Source organism: Dromiciops gliroides, chromosome 3 (assembly GCF_019393635.1).
Source record: "Dromiciops gliroides isolate mDroGli1 chromosome 3, mDroGli1.pri, whole genome shotgun sequence".
Taxonomy (NCBI): Eukaryota; Metazoa; Chordata; class Mammalia; order Microbiotheria; family Microbiotheriidae; genus Dromiciops; species Dromiciops gliroides.
Window position 1 is genome coordinate 178,481,014 of NC_057863.1, and position 15,925 is coordinate 178,496,938.

General features: G+C 40.3%; 1 protein-coding gene across 1 annotated transcript; it reads right to left on the reverse strand.

The window, feature by feature from the left end:
• Nucleotides 1–8,111: 8,111 nt before the first annotated feature.
• On the reverse strand, nucleotides 8,112–9,082 carry LOC122747294 (caspase recruitment domain-containing protein 8-like; the record flags this gene model as incomplete). Its single annotated transcript, XM_043993403.1, is given in 4 exon segments — nucleotides 8,112–8,490; nucleotides 8,492–8,687; nucleotides 8,690–8,811; nucleotides 8,997–9,082. Coding segments are annotated over 4 exon segments (783 nt in total), but the record flags the coding sequence as incomplete, so codon positions are not given.
• Nucleotides 9,083–15,925: the final 6,843 nt, after the last annotated feature.

A 15,925-nucleotide genomic window follows, 5' to 3' on the forward strand; every position in this document is an offset into this window, starting at 1 on the left:
TATAGTCAGTGCTGCCCACCTACTGTTCGTTATGCCCTTGGCCAGCCTGATCCCTTCAATGGTTTCCAAAATGACTAAGGAAAAATGCTTTTTTTTCCCCCTGACTGATGGGACCATCTGTGGTCCGGTCTTTACTCACTTCTATTCATTTGCTAGATTTAGACGAGAAGTAGTTCTTTTTTCTTTCCTGCAGCTGCCACAAAATCAAGTCCAAAAAGACAGACGTCATTTTGGTTACACCCTCATGTAGCATTTTGGCTGTAGGACTAATATCCATTTGTATTGTATTGTGTTTGCATCACGTTCAGTCCTCCTAGACCAAAAGCTTCGGGAGGGCAGGGCTGTGTCTTATCCCCCTTTGTATTCCCCCATGTCTAGCACAGGATCCTGCCGCTACGTGGTAAGCAATTCATAAATGTTTGTTGAATTGAGCATAATCCTATAGTACTATATTTGTGACCCTGTGAAATATGGAAATCTTCCAGGGTTTTGTGTCACAGCAAGAAACTTTTCCTATTTACCTAGTTATTACAACTCTGAGGTATCACCTCACACCTATCAGAGTGGCAAACATGACAAAAAAGGGAAATATTGGATGTTAGAGGGGATGTGGGAAAGCTGGGATGCTAATCTACTGTTGGTGGAGTTGTGAAAAGATCCAACCATTCTGGAGAGCAATTTGGAGCTATGCCCAAAGGGCTATAGAACTGTGCATACCCTTTGATCCATCAATACCTCTGCTAGGTTTATATTCCAAAGACATCCCCAAAAGAGAAAAAGATTTATTTGTACAAGAGTATTTCTAAGCAGCTCTTTTTGTGGTGGCTAAGAATTGGGGAAAGGCTAAACAGACTTGTATGAACTGATGTATAGTGAAGTGAGCAGAACCTTGTGCACAGTGACAGCAATATTATTTGATGAAGAACTGTGAACAACTTAACTATTCAATGCAATACGATGATCCAAGACAATCCCAAAGGACTATTGATGAAACATACTATCCACTTCCAAAGAAAGGACCGATATTGATGGAACACAGAATGAAGCATGCACTTTTTCACTTTCCTTCATTTTTTTAAATCAAGTTTTTTTTGTACAAAATAACTAATGGTCATGTTTTACATAATCATACAAGTATAACCCACCTCTGATTACTTACTGCCCCAGGGAGGGAAGGGAGGGAAGGAAGGATAAAAATGTTTATTACTTAAAAAAATTACCTAGTTATTAATGTCTACACCCTGTCACTTTATTTTGGGGGTATATAGGCTGTATTTACTTATCTGGGAACATGTAGCCCTGCGGTAGAATACCTAATGTTCGTTTTTCATTTTGCCAGATTTTTGTATCCTTGTATGTGAACATATTGTCCCTCCTGATAGACTATAAGCTCCCTGAGGGCAGGGATTATCTCACTTTTGTCTTTGCCTCCCCTGGGGATGGCACAGCACCTGACACGGGATAGATGGTCAATAAATTCTTGCTGATCAGTGGATTGATAGCTTCCCCGCTCCAGTATTGTAATGATGATGACTTGTACAACTAGGGTGAGCTCAGGAAATGCTTCATGCCTCTTCTATGGACCTCATGATCTTGGTCTGCTGTAGTCTGTAAACAGATGACAAGGGTCAGCATTATATAGGTCTTCTGCCTGGTCACAGAAAGAGATCTGATTCAATTCATTTGTTTTGCTGTTCGGTCTTCTATTCATGCTCAACTCTTTGTGACCTCATTTGGGGTTTTCTCAGCAAAGTGATTGGCTGTTTTCTTCTCCAGCTCATTTTACAGATGAGGAAACCAAGGCAAACAGGGTTAAATGTCTTGCTAGTAAGTGTCTGAGGGCGGATTGAAACTCAGGTCTTAATGATTTCCGACCCAGAGCTCTATCCACCGTACCACCTAGCTGCCCCCAATATTTATTAATCACCTATTATGAGCAAGGCGTTGTGTTAGGTGCTGGGATATAGACACAAAGTAAGGAGTCCCTGCCCTCAGGAGGGCATTACGCTCTACTGGGGTGATTCAGAAACAACCCAAGGACAGTATGAGGGGAATTGAGGTGGAAGTATCAAAAACTGTGATGCTCAGGGAAGGCTTCAAAAAGAAGTGGCCCCTGAAGTAAATCCTGAAGGAAGCCATGGATTAGGAGATGAAGATAGACATGAATGCATTCTAGGCACCTGCGGGGAGGAGTTTTCGTGAATGCATCTTGACGTGAGATGAACTAAGGAGTTCAGAGAACAGCTAATAATCCATTTTAACTAGAATATAGAGTTCATGGAAGAAAGCAATACAAGGGACCAGATTATCGAGAGCCTTAAATGCAAACATAAGAAGTTCATGTTTTATGCTACAGGCATTGTGGAGTGACACAGTCCGACCTTTGCTTTAGGATGATTATTTTGGCATCTCGGTGTTGTAACGATTGGAATGACGCCACCTGCTGGATACTTACTGTAGAAGAGTTCTGCCCATGAAGGGAAGGTCTTTGAGGGCAAGACCAGGAGTCAGGAAGTGACGCGGGCTAGTGGGAGGAGGAAGGAAGAGACTGGCGCTCAGTCTCGCGCTCTTTTTCCTCTGGACTCTGGCGGAGAAGGGAGCTAGAAATGCGCTCTCCCTTTAATAGATAGGAATCTAGACCTTTCTCTCTCTCTTTACCAAATTCTTATTCTCCTTAATAAATGCTTAAAAGTCTAACTCTTGCTAAAGCTTATAATTTATTGGCGACCACTCATTAGATATTTTAGACAGACTAGCTAGAATTTTAGCCCTTAACAGATGGCTGACCACGAAGAGGAAAGCTAACCCTCAGTCTTCTGATCTTCTGGTTGGGTAAGAAATTTCCCCTCCCTCTCCCTTTAACTGCTAAGTACTGGAGTACTGGCTGTGTTTTCCCTTTAAATTTTTTCAAATGGACCTTTTAAATGGGAGATAAGATCATGTTAATGCTTTGTTTTTGTGGATTTTCTATTTTTCGTTTTATTTTTGTTAAAAGAGCCAGCAACTTACTCATACAAGGAAATATCTCTCCCTCTCCCAACCATGCTTTTTCAGAGAAACCTGAAGAGATTCCTGCAGCTTTTCCCAGTTCTAACACTAATTGTTGCTCTAATTTTGCATGCCTGGAGGCAAAGACCCACCCTCTAGAAGCTTTTAATCCCCTAGCACCTGGAGGCAAAGTGGGGGAAGAGGAATCCAGGCCTGAGTTCAAAATCAAGTGTGATTCAAATTGTGCTGGTCCCTCCCCTCCTCTCCAGACCCCACCCTCTACTCCTCCCATGGCCAAGCCCATTGCTTCCCCTGCCTGGGAAGTCCAGAGAACTGATGCGCATGCTCAACTTTCTCTAACTACATTTGCAGCTTCAGGCTCAGCCCTTCCCCAGCCTGGCTGTGCTTCTGAGACAACTTTAGAAAACCCTTTAAATTCCAGATATGCTCGATTTGTTCATAATTTTGCTAACCTGCTTTTGTCTTTAATTAGTAATCTTATAAAGCATTTGTATGGTGAAAAGCCCGACAGACAATATAGAGGGGTTAAAGAAGAAAAACTTAAGCTGAATAAGAATGACAATCATCACCATAGTTCAAGACTCCGCTTCTTTTGCCATGGAAGGGTACATATTTTACAGAAATGTAGAAGTAAGCAGCAAGGTATTGATATGAGTATTGGGGATTTTAGATATCGGAATCAAAAGTGTTCTGAATTCACTCAGAGTATTAGTATCAGTTCAGAGGTTACATAGGATTTCTATGCTATTATATATACATTTTGAAATTAATGGTATGGGTTTATTTTCATAGAGATTTTCATGCTTTTGAGATTGTGTCTTATACCTAGTTTCTAAAACAAGGAGAATATTTGTAAAAGCTTTTTATAGTCATGTGATCAAGTTTATATTTTATAATACTCTTATTGATATTAAGTTCATATTCATTTAGATTTCCTTAGTTTGAATTTCACTGTCTTTTATTGTTCCATTTGTATTTTCTTCTATTCATTTGTCTATCTAATTTTGAAACATGGCAAGATGGTTTTGATTTTATTATACAATGTTAATTCTAGGAGTATTGTGCTCCCATATTCCGAGTTGTTTGTTTTTGTTATTTTTTTCTCAACTGATTATTTGATCAAACTCTTTAAAGCATTTCCCTGGCAAATTGGTTGCCATGGCAAGTGTAAATTGATTCTAGAAGTATTATTTTTGATAAGCATATTCCAAAAAAAAAAAAAAAAGAGGGGAACATTTGTAAAAGTTTTCTTTGGGATTGTGTTGTGCTTTAACTTGTATTTAAATATGTTCAGATTTTTCAAAAAGTAATTGTATTCTAAGTTTAAAAAAAAGGGGTATTATTTGAAATTGTTGCATAATTATATATTGTGTTCTGAGTCAAGATGTATTCACATTTTTTGCAATCATTTATTATCCTCAATTTTTAAATCCATATGAGACTTGGATTATGGGAACTTATCATTTAAGATATTAATTGCCTTTATTCTGAGTTATCAGATGCCAGTTGGCCAAGATGCCATCCAATCACAAGAGGAATACATGCAAGAGCAGACACTGAACTGTCACATGAGGGGAGAGACATGCATGAAGTCAAGGTATGGCCAAGGGAACGGCTTTTGACAAATGTTGAGGTTGGATTCTCTTGGTTTAATATTTTATTTTATTTTTCCCCACAATATTGTACAGATGGCTGGAAGTATTGATCCCACCCATCTCACTTCTACACCTGGCTTCTATGCTCCCTCCTATATGCCTGATGCCATGGACCATCTCAATCCCATGCATCTGATTAAGTCTGACTCAGTTTCCTCCAATATGTTCGGTGGCATGGACATATATTCCATCCACCTATTTTAAGCCTGGCATACTGCATGGGCAGTACATATTGCTCAAGTGTGGGAATGCTCATATCCCATCATTTCTCTGTTCTTTTATGGTAACCCCCATAATTATCTCAGGTGTCATGATAAATACAGTGTTGAATTTGGCCTTGACACCTGTTACCAATTATATTAGATTTTCTAATTTCTCATAATGGCATGAGGATAATTAGGCAGATGATGCAAAAAGTGATGAAACAGATACAAATTATTTTTAATAATTAATATTGCAGCAATTGTCTTCTCAATTACCCTCCATAAGGGGGGGACTATAGTAATATTATAATTTTAAAGAATGTTTCAATTTTTGTTTTATTATATGTTTCATGTGTAACAACTAAGATTCTGAATTCCCTTAGACATGTTTTTGAGAACTTTCATTGTTTGATTTGATTATTGACAAAGCTATTTTAAAGTTGTGTTAAGCTCAATTTTGTAGGAAATTTTCCTGGCTGATTACCAGCATCCACACATCAACCCCTGAAAAGACTTCCATTCCACGACTACACCTAGAGGACATCTGAGAAAAGACTTTCAGAGACTTTAAATGAACAGTTTTGATTTGTTGTTTTTGTTGTTTTTTTCTCTTTCTGTTATAATATACACCATCTGTAACATGTATTCTCTGCAGAGGCCCTCCCTTTGCAAGACTAATGTCAAAGCGTCGGTTCATGAGGACAAAAAAAAAATCACCCCTCTGGACAAAACTTTCCTCTCTTCCTTTTCTATATTGTTGTTCACATATTATTAGTTAGCAATAGTTATTATATTCTTTTTACTGTTCCGTCAAGGAAACATTTTGTTTCTTGAGGAACAACAGGGGGGACTGTAACGATTGGAATGACGCCACCTGCTGGATACTTACTGTAGAAGAGTTCTGCCCATGAAGGGAAGGTCTTTGAGGGCAAGACCAGGAGTCAGGAAGTGATGCGGGCTAGTGGGAGGAGGAAGGAAGAGACTGGCGCTCAGTCTCGCGCTCTTTTTCCTCTGGACTCTGGCGGAGAAGGGAGCTAGAAATGCGCTCTCCCTTTAATAGATAGGAATCTAGACCTTTCTCTCTCTCTTTACCAAATTCTTATTCTCCTTAATAAATGCTTAAAAGTCTAACTCTTGCTAAAGCTTATAATTTATTGGCGACCACTCATTAGATATTTTAGACAGACTAGCTAGAATTTTAGCCCTTAACAGTGTACAGTGGGTTGGAGAGGGGACAGATTAAAAGCAGAGCAAGCAATAAAAAAAGCTAATAAAGTAGCCCAAGTGACAGGTGATGTGGGTGACTAGGATAATAGTCGTATGAGTGGAGAGAAGGAGACAGATCAAGAATTATGGAGAGAAAATTGATAACATTTAACCACCAGTCAGATATGAGAGTAAGGGATCCTTAATGGAGAGTCACACTTAACTCTGGGGGACTCTGAGGTTATGATCTTTCCGGGATCCTGCATTCATATTGGGAACCTCAGGACAGATTTACAAGAAAAACAATCAGTTCCATTTCAGACCTACTTTGTTCAAGTTGCCTTTGGGAGATCCCGCAGGCAATTGACAATCTATGACTAGAGTTCAGTAGAGAGATTAAGACTAGAAATGTAGATTTGGGAGTCATATACACAGAGGCCATGCCTCAATTTATGGGAGCTGTTGGGATCTCTAAGAAAGAGAATGTAGAGAGAGAGAAGAGGAGAGGGACCAAGATATGGCCTTGGGGAACATGCCCACTAAGGGGGAAGGAAATGGTTGATGATCTAGCCAAGGAGATTGAGAAAGAGCATTCAAAAAGTAAGGGAAAGAATCAGGAGAGAATGTGTCATGGAAACCAAGGGAGTAAAGAGTGTCTAGGAAGAAGGGTATAGACAAGAGTATCAAAAGTCAAGGAGGAACAAAAAAGGGGGGGGTGCAGCTAGGTGGCACAGTGGCTAAAGCACCGGCCCTGGATTCAGGAGGTCCTGAGTTCAAATTCGGCCTCAAGACACTTGACATTTACTAGCTGTGTGACCTTGGGCAAGTCACTTAACCCTCATTGCCCTGAAAAAAAAAAGTCAAGGAGGATAAGGATTGAGAAAAGCTCAGTAGACTTAGTAGTAAGAGATCACAGGTAACTTTGTGGAGGCCAGTTGGGTGGTGGAGTCAGAAGCCAGATTGTAAAGGACTGAAAATGAGTAGGTGATGAGAAAGGGGAAGCTTGAAGTGGAAATGATTTTTTTTTCTACGGGTTTGGAAGAGGGAAAAGAGAAATAAGATGTTAGCTTGAGGGGTGGGGTGGCAAGGTCATGAGGTTTTTTTGTTTGTTTGTTTGGTTTTTAAGGTTAGGGTAGACCTGAACACTGCTGAAGGGGGTGGAAAGGGAAGAGAGAGACAGACAGAAAGAGAGAAAGAGAGACACAGGGAGAGAGAGACAGAGACAGAGAGAGTGGTGGGGGAGGGGAGGTTCAGCTCAAAGGTAGTGAGATTGGCCATAGTAAGGAGAAGACCTATCTCTCAGAAACAAGAGGGAAAGAAGAAAGTATGGGTGAAGATAGAGAAGGGTTCTGAGGTACACAATAGGAGGGAGTACTGGCAGATGGCCTCTTTCTTTTCAGCAAAATAGGAGGCAAAGACATCTGCTGAGAGAGGGGGATGGAGGAAGCATTAGGCACTTTGGAGAAGAAAAAGTTTGGAACAGCTGCTGAGAGGAGTTGGATAGAAAGTAACTTAAGAATAAAAGTTTGGTTGGCTGAGTTATTTCTCTTGAGTTAAATGCACTAATGTCATATAAAGGTAGGTAAGTCAAACTGTTTTTGAAATAATTGAGGACTTGAAAGTACAAAGAACTTTTTTTTTCAAATGTGAAAATATTGATATTTTAAATTAAATTTTAACACAACTAGTCTTGTCCTCTACATTGTTCTAGTCATTTTTTGAACTTTGTAAAAATTTTCATCAGATGCTCCTCAGTGACTAGACTAATTTATCTTATAAGGAGACATGGCAATGTCATTATCTCCCAGTGACTTTCTCATTGATGTCCTTTCAGTATTCTCTATTTCATTCATTAGGTGAGGATGTATCTCTTTTAGGACCTTATACAAGTAGTCTCTGTAGTTCCTGTCCCAAGTTGTGCTAAAACTAAATAGTTGTCTCATTTTATCAGGGTTAGTTTTCTTAGCCTGTATGTGCTCATACTCCTCATTACTGAGGAACTGGCTGTAAAGTTTGTGGAGGATCATGTCTCCTGATGTTACCCGAGAAATGATCTGATCCCTGTGTTGGTCAACAAAGTGAAGTCTTGTGGGAGCTGGAGAGACTGGGGCACAAACACGTTCGAGATCTCCTGATCTTGCAATTGCCCCCAGACCAGTGTTACATTTGGGTTTCTCAAATCCAAACTGTTTTTCTCCTTCACATTGCTGGAGTAAATCTCAGAGAAAACCTGACACTCCCCAGCACTCCGGTAATAGAGTTCTTGTTCTCCATGCATTATTTCCAAGTGTTTTGATCCAGATACTAAGAAACGAGAGCCAGTGTAGAGTGGGGTTACTGGAAATGGTTTATGCAAGCATGAAAAGTGGAACTTTGCTTCTTCTTCATCTATAGCCTTCCTTATTGTACAGTCACTGGATCAGATACAAGTGGAATGTGATGTCCTCAGCCCTGAGATGGCAGTATATCGGAGTAGTAGAATAAATGGGAATGAATTTAAAGGTAGAATGCATAATTCTCAGCAGAACACCCATGGAGGAGAAGCTAGGGTTTTTCAGGATAGCATGGGATGACTCCACTCTTGTTGTATTCTCCAGGACCATACCCTCTTTAGGGCAATTTTAAACAAGGAGACATCAAATTTTCCTCCTTGGAGGTCCACAAAATGAGGGAGATGTACAGAAGTCACAACCCCAGGATCTACTCTGATATGAAATAGAGGACCAGCAATCATCCAGCTTTGCTTCTTTTTTGTTTGTTTGTTTGCTTGTTTTTTGGTGAGGCAATTGGGGATAAGTGACTTGCCCAGGGTCACACAGCTAGTAAGTGTTAAGTGTCTGAGGCCGGGTTTGAACTCAGGTATTCCTGACTCCAGGGCCGGTGCTCTATCCACTGTGCCACCTAGCTGCTCCTCCAGCTTTGCTTCTGAGTCCAATCCAGGTGCCGATTCCAGGTACCAAATTCAATGTCAATAGTTATTTCACTTTTCATGGAAAAACCAAGTCCAGTATCAGGTCAATAGTAGAAGCCTGCCATAGGTAAATGAACTCTGTATATGTTTCTGTTCTTATCTATCACTTCAGTCTTTACTGATCCATTTGGTCTCAGGAACTTATTGTGGCACCTCTCCAGATCTAACTGTTCATTTTTTAAAGGGTCAAAAGTGAGGAAGTCACTTCTGCCTTTGTTTGTGGGGCACAAAGAACTTTTAATGTCATTTATTCTCATCATCTCCTCATCTTCCTTTGATTTATCTATTGAGTGATTAATCTGGGAAGAGAGACCACAAAAATCTGGGGGTTACTTTCATTTATTTTCTTTTGGGAGATTTAATATTTGTTAACAGTACATTTAAACGAATGCTTTAAAGCTTAAGTGGAATTAATCTGATAGAATTATAGATGAATAGATGAGGAAGGGGGGCGGCTAGGTGGCGCAGTGGATAGAGCACCGGCCCTGGAGTCAGGAGTACCTGAGTTCAAATCCGGCCTCAGACACTTAACACTTACTAGCTGTGTGACCCTGGGCAAGTCACTTAACCCCAATTGCCTCACTAAAAAAAAAAAAAAATAGATGAGGAAGGGACCTCAGAGGGAATCTCATTTAACTCCCTCACTTTTGCAGATGTAGAAATTGATGCCCAGGCAAGTTAAGTGACTTGTCAAAGTACTGAGTCTCTAAGCAGTATTTGAACCCAGGTCCAATGGATCCAGATCCATTGCACAGGAGGGGTCTTTTAATTTCCCAGTGTGTCAAAATAGTCATCCATTTCCCCCAGGTATTATTTATTTTTAAGCTCTTTGTTTGAGATCACTTTGTTTGAGATTACTGTATACATAGAGGAGAAGGGGAAAGCCTTGAACTCTGACAGTGCCAATCCCAGGGTCAAGGAGTTCAGCATTTTAATGTTGATGACATAAATTGTTTAGTGACCGGGGTATACAGCCATTATTTTCTCATGTGCAAAGACATTGCAAGGGTGCCTGTGAAAACGAATGTTGCCAGCATCTGATGCCAGAGAAGAGATGCTATGGGCAGAATCAGGCCCCAAAAGGCCAGTATACTGATGTGTGAAGCAAAAGGGCCCTTCCCATCTTGTGACCCCATGGCTAGGTTAGTTTCCATCATCGATGGGAGCCTGCTCCCCAAGAGGTTATCCTGAAAAACCAATGTCAGCATCCTTCTGTTTCTCCTAGCAGAAAGATCCTTCCAAATCCCCATACCATCTTATTTTTTTGTTTGTGTTGTTTTTTGGTGGGGCAATGAGGATTAAGTGACTTGCCCAGGGTCACACAGCTAGTAAGTGTCCTCCTGAATCCAGGGCTGGTGCTTTATCCATTGTGCCACCTAGATGCCCCCTCTTACTATCTTATTTAGTGGCTATCTAGGCCATGTTGCCTTAAACAGGTGCCCAGGACTGGTTACAATATTCCAAATGATGTCTAACCAAGGTAGAATTCAGCAGGACAACCACTCTTCCAACCTCAGTTTTGCCAGACCTATTGCTTGATCTTGACTCCTTGGTTATAATGAGCTGTTTTCTTCATTGGAGAGACCCACAAGTAAACTAAGTAAACACTCTGAGGAAAGAGGTGTTGACCTCCAGCATCAATGTCACCCCATTCTTCTTGGCCCTGCAGGGTCTACTTATTAACTTAGCCTTTAGAATCCTAGATGTACATACTGTGCATGCTGATTGCTATTCATTGTTATCAAAATGACCTTGTTTCCTTCAGGAACCATCTATGAAAGGAGAGGCAGAACAGGAATACTGACTTTGAAATGCGCTGCCTCCTCCCTGTTTCTCTATGCTACACAGAGCAAGAGCTAGCCTACCCAGATAGAGGGTCTTTTTGTGTTCATTGAACTCCATAATAATATGGTTTCATGGTTATGCAGCATTTGAGACTTCTCTTTCCTTCCCCCCCGGGGTATAACCTTTTTTTTTAATTTAAAAAATTAATTATTTTTTAAAAATTTAAGTAACATTTTTATTTATAGTTTTGGGTTTAATTTTTATCCTTAGTTCTCTCCCTTACCTCTCTCCTCCCTGACTCAGTAAGCAATCAGATATGGGTTATATATGTACAATTATGTAAAATGTTACCATATTAGACATTTTGTACAAGAAAACTTGAATAAAAGAAAAAAATGAAAGTGAAAAATAGCATGCTTCAGTCTGTGTTCCATCAGTATCAGTTCTTTATTTGGAGGTGGATAGTATGTTTCATCAATAGTCCTTTGGGATTGTCTTGGATCATTGTATTGCATTGACTAGTTAAGTCATTCACAGTTCTTCAATCAAACAATATTGCTCTCTCTGTCCACAATGTTCTCTTGGTCTCTTGGTTCTGTTCACTTCACTGTACATCAGTTCATACAAATCTTTCCAGGCCTTTCTGAAATCATCCTGCTTGTAATTTCTTACAGCACAATAATATTCCATCACCATCATATACCACAGCTTGTTTAGTCATTTCCCAATTGATTGGCATTCCTTTGATTTCCAGTTCTTAGCCACCACAAAAAGAACTACTAGAAATATTTTTGTACAAAGAGATCTTTTTCTCTTTTTGAGGTTGTCTTTGGTTTATAAACCTAGCAGGGTATGCACAGTTCTATAGCCCTTTGGGCATAGTTCCAAATTGCTCTCCAGAGTGGTTGGATCTTTTCACAACTCCACCAACAGTAGATTAGTGTTCCAGCTTTCCCACATCCCCTCCAACATCCAATATTTTTCTTTTTTGTTATATTTGCCACTCTGATAGGTGTGAGGTGATACCTCAGAGTAGTTTTAATTTACATTTCTCTGATCAGTAATGATATAGAGTATTTTTTCATATGATTATAGATAATTTTCATTTCTTTGTTTTATCTGCCCTTTTCAACAGTCAGTGCCTGCAAACTCCCTGTGCAACAAATCAAACCCCCTCATTTTACAGGTGAGGAAACTGAGTTATAGAGAGGTTTGGTGACTTCTCTACTGCCACACAACTTTTAGAAATTTGAGGCAGAATTTGAACTCAGATCTTCCTGACTCCAAGTCTAGCAGTATTTCTAGGCCAATTCACAGATCATTTCATTTTGTTGGAGGTAGCTCTCACATCTTAATTCAGCTTCAATGTTGGGATGAAATGCAATACTTACCAGCCATTGAACAATTAATTTGTTTTTTGTTTGTTTTGTGGGGCAGTGAGGGTTAAGTGACTTGCCCAGGGTCACACAGCTAGTAAGTATCAAGTGTCTGAGATCAGTTTTGAACTCAGGTCCTCCTGTCTCCAGGCCCTGTGCTTTATCCACTGTGCCACCTAGCTGCCCAAGGGCATACTTTACTATTCCCATTTTACAGGTGAGAAAATGGGGGCTCAGAAGTCAGTTCATAAATGGCAGAACCAGGATTAGAAACTAGACTTCTTGACTCTAGCAGTCTTTCTCTTTTTATACCTCACCTCCTATGCTCCTCATAAAACTAATAATAGCTGATGTCTGTGTGACACTTAAAAGTTTGCAAAATACTTTATATCCATTCTCTCATTTGATCCAGACAGTGGCTTTGTGAGGTTGGTGCTACAGGTATTACTATCCCCGTTTTGCAGAAGGGAAGATTGAGGCTCAGAAAGGTTTGTCCTTCGTCACAACTAGTGTGACAGGCTTCGTTTGAACCTAGGACTCCCCTGTCTCCAAGTCCTGTGACCCTTTCTGCTAAACCATACTGCTGCATCAGCCTCTCATGGAGAAATGTGAGAAATCAAAAGAACTTTCATCTCTAATTATGGTGAAGGGTTCTGATTAAAGGTTTAGTACTGATTAAAATGAGTGACTAAACTGAGCTGGGGGAGGTGTCTTAAATGCATTTATATTATTCATGCTACTATGCCTGCCAACTCATGCATAATTATAGCTTTGACATCATTTGATGATGAATTGTATCTTCTCTTACTTTGTATTCCTATTCTAAGTCAGCTGGTGGCCTAATGGACAGAGCACTGGACTTGGAATCAAGAATACCTGAGTTCAAATTATACCACAAATACCTACCAGCTATGTGATCCTAGGCAAGTCATTGTGAGGCACTCCTGTGCTTCAGTTTCCCCATTTGTAAAAAAGGGGGTTGAACTTGATCCTTAAGGTCCCTTTCGGGTCCCAAACTCTGGTCCTATGACCTAAGCCACAAGGACTTTGCAGGAGACTTGGTTTCAGGGGAGAGATTATATAACCAGGGCTTATTTTCACTTTCACTTTTGAAAAGGTTAGAAAAAAATATAGGGGGCAGCTAGGTGGTACAGTGGATAGAGCACCAGCCCTGGAGTCAGGAGGACCTGAGTTCAAATCTGGCCTCAGACACTTGACACTTACTAGCTGTGTGACCTTAGGCAAGTCACTTAACCCTCATTGCCCTGCAAAAAAAGAAAGAAAGAAAAAGAAAAAAAATAAATTTAAGTTGTTCAGACATTTCCAGTTGTGTCCTCTGTGAGCCTATCTGGGGTTTTCTTTGTAAAGATACTGGAGTAGTTTGCCAATTCCTTTTCCAGCTCATTTTACAGATGAAGAAACTGAGTCAAACAGGGTTAAGACACTTGCCCAGGGTCACACACCTAGTGAGTGTCTGTGGCCACATTTGAACTCAGGAAGATGAGTCTTCCTGACTCTAGGCCTGGCATTAGATCTACTGCAACACCTAGCTTGCCAAATTCAATTTGGAAAGGAGCTATTATGAAATGGTCTCCCTGCTATTCAAATCCTTTTCTTTAAAGTCCTAGGTCAGGTGTCATCATCTCTTTCATGAAGCCTTCCTTGATTTCCCCAGCTATAAGTAATCTCTGCTTTTTCCATTTTTTCTCTCATTATGCTATTTGGATCTCTTCTATGCATTTATCATGAACAAATGCACAAAGCATCTGTGATTTCATCAATATAAGGAAGTCACCAGTTAGGAACTCTTTCTGCTACACACACACACAAAAAAAATTGCAATTCATCTTGTATTTAGTAGCTATGTCCTAGGAAGTTGCTTGAGGCACAAAAAATCCTGGAGATGATCTATGCCCATGCTGTCTCCCCAGACATCTGTCATATAATAATAACAATAACCTTACAGTTTGCAAAGCACCTTGGGTACCTTCTTGGGTATATTGTCATACCTTGTCTCAACCCTACCCTGGGTCCTCTCTATTCTTTCTAAGTCTTCAGCACATTCCTTTGTTCTACAGACTCGACTTCTGAAAGAATCTGTAAAGCCCTGAGCTCATCTCCAAACTGATACCTTCTGGAAAGAGCTTTCTCTCTGCCTGCCAAACAGAATCTGGACAAACTGCCTCACTGGTGACGTTTACACACAAGGGGAGAGAAAAGAAATAAACGTGCGTTTCTTTCCCAGTTCTCCAGAAGACAGAGCATTCACTTAACTGCTTTTAGTGACAGTGTCGTTTATGTTATCATCACGTGTGTTCATTCAACATTAGTGTTGTTATGAATAATTTTGTATCAATAAGGCCTTTCTTTTTCACTTTGACCTCCCTGGGGTACATACCAGATTGTTGTTTGTCCTCTGTGCTTGAAGAGGACCATGACATTGGGAGGTGATGTCATGACTTGCAATGACTTGGATTTAAGTGAGAGAGGGCTATGCAAAGTCACCAGCTTCACTCTCTCCTCCAGAGCCATTTGGGTGCAGTGGCAAGATATAATACATCAGGTGACTAGATGGTCCTGGATGTTTAAGGCAAGTGAGGTTAAGTGACTTGCCCAGGGTCACACAGCTAGTAAGTGTCTGAGGTGAGATTTGAACTCAGTTCTTTCCAACTGTAGGGCCAGTGCTCTACCCACAACATCACCTAGTTGCCACCACATACCAGGTAGTGATTTGGGGCTAACAGTATAGACAGCTTAGTGACTTTTGTCAGATGATTCCCAATAGTTTTTTTTTTTTTTAGTGAGGCAATTGGGGTTAAGTGACTTGCCCAGGGTCACACAGCTAGTAAGTGTTAAGTGTCTGAGGCCGGATTTGAACTCAGGTACTCCTGACTCCAGGGCCGGTGCTCTATCCACTGCGCCACCTAGCTGCCCCTAGATTCCCAATAGTTTTGCTGTCTGGTTGTACTAATTCACAGCTACTCTAAACCTGTATTTGTGTGCCTATTCTTCCATAGCTTCTCTAACACTATTTCCAATTTTTAAAAATCATCTACAAAAATCTTTCCTCAGAATCCATGAAAATATTATTTATTGCCCCCCCCACACTTTATAGATCATAAGATTGGAGATTTAGAGCTTCAAAGGACCTTGGGCTTCTAATCCAACTCCCTCATCTTATAAATAAGGAAACTGAGGCTCAGAATAGTTAAGTGACTTGTCCAAGGTCACATAGTTAGAAAGCAATGGAGTGGGGGCAGCTAGGTGGAGCAGTGGATAAAGCACAGGCTGTGGATTCAGGAGTACCTGAGTTCAAATCTGGCCTCAGACACTTGACTAGCTGTGTGACCCTGGGCAAGTCACTTAAACCTCATTAAACAAAAAAACAAAACAAAAAACAAACAAGAAAGCAATGGAGCCAGGATTCAGTGATGGGTCTCCTGATTCTCAGGAGGCAACAACTCAGGTATTGCTGTTGCCACTAACGATCAATCAATCCATATCAATAAAATGCCTACTCTGTGCAAGGCACTGTGCTAAGCACCAGAGCATCATGCCTTGTCTTTAAATTCAGGACATTTCCAGAAAGTAGTTTTGTCTGTTTAAGAAAATGTTTTTTCCCCCTCAAACCTTCTTATCACTGGTTTTTCTTTTCACTTGCTTCTTTCTCATAAAAGTAAAGTGCAGAAAGAAAAATCCAGTTAGACATGCGTTCTGATT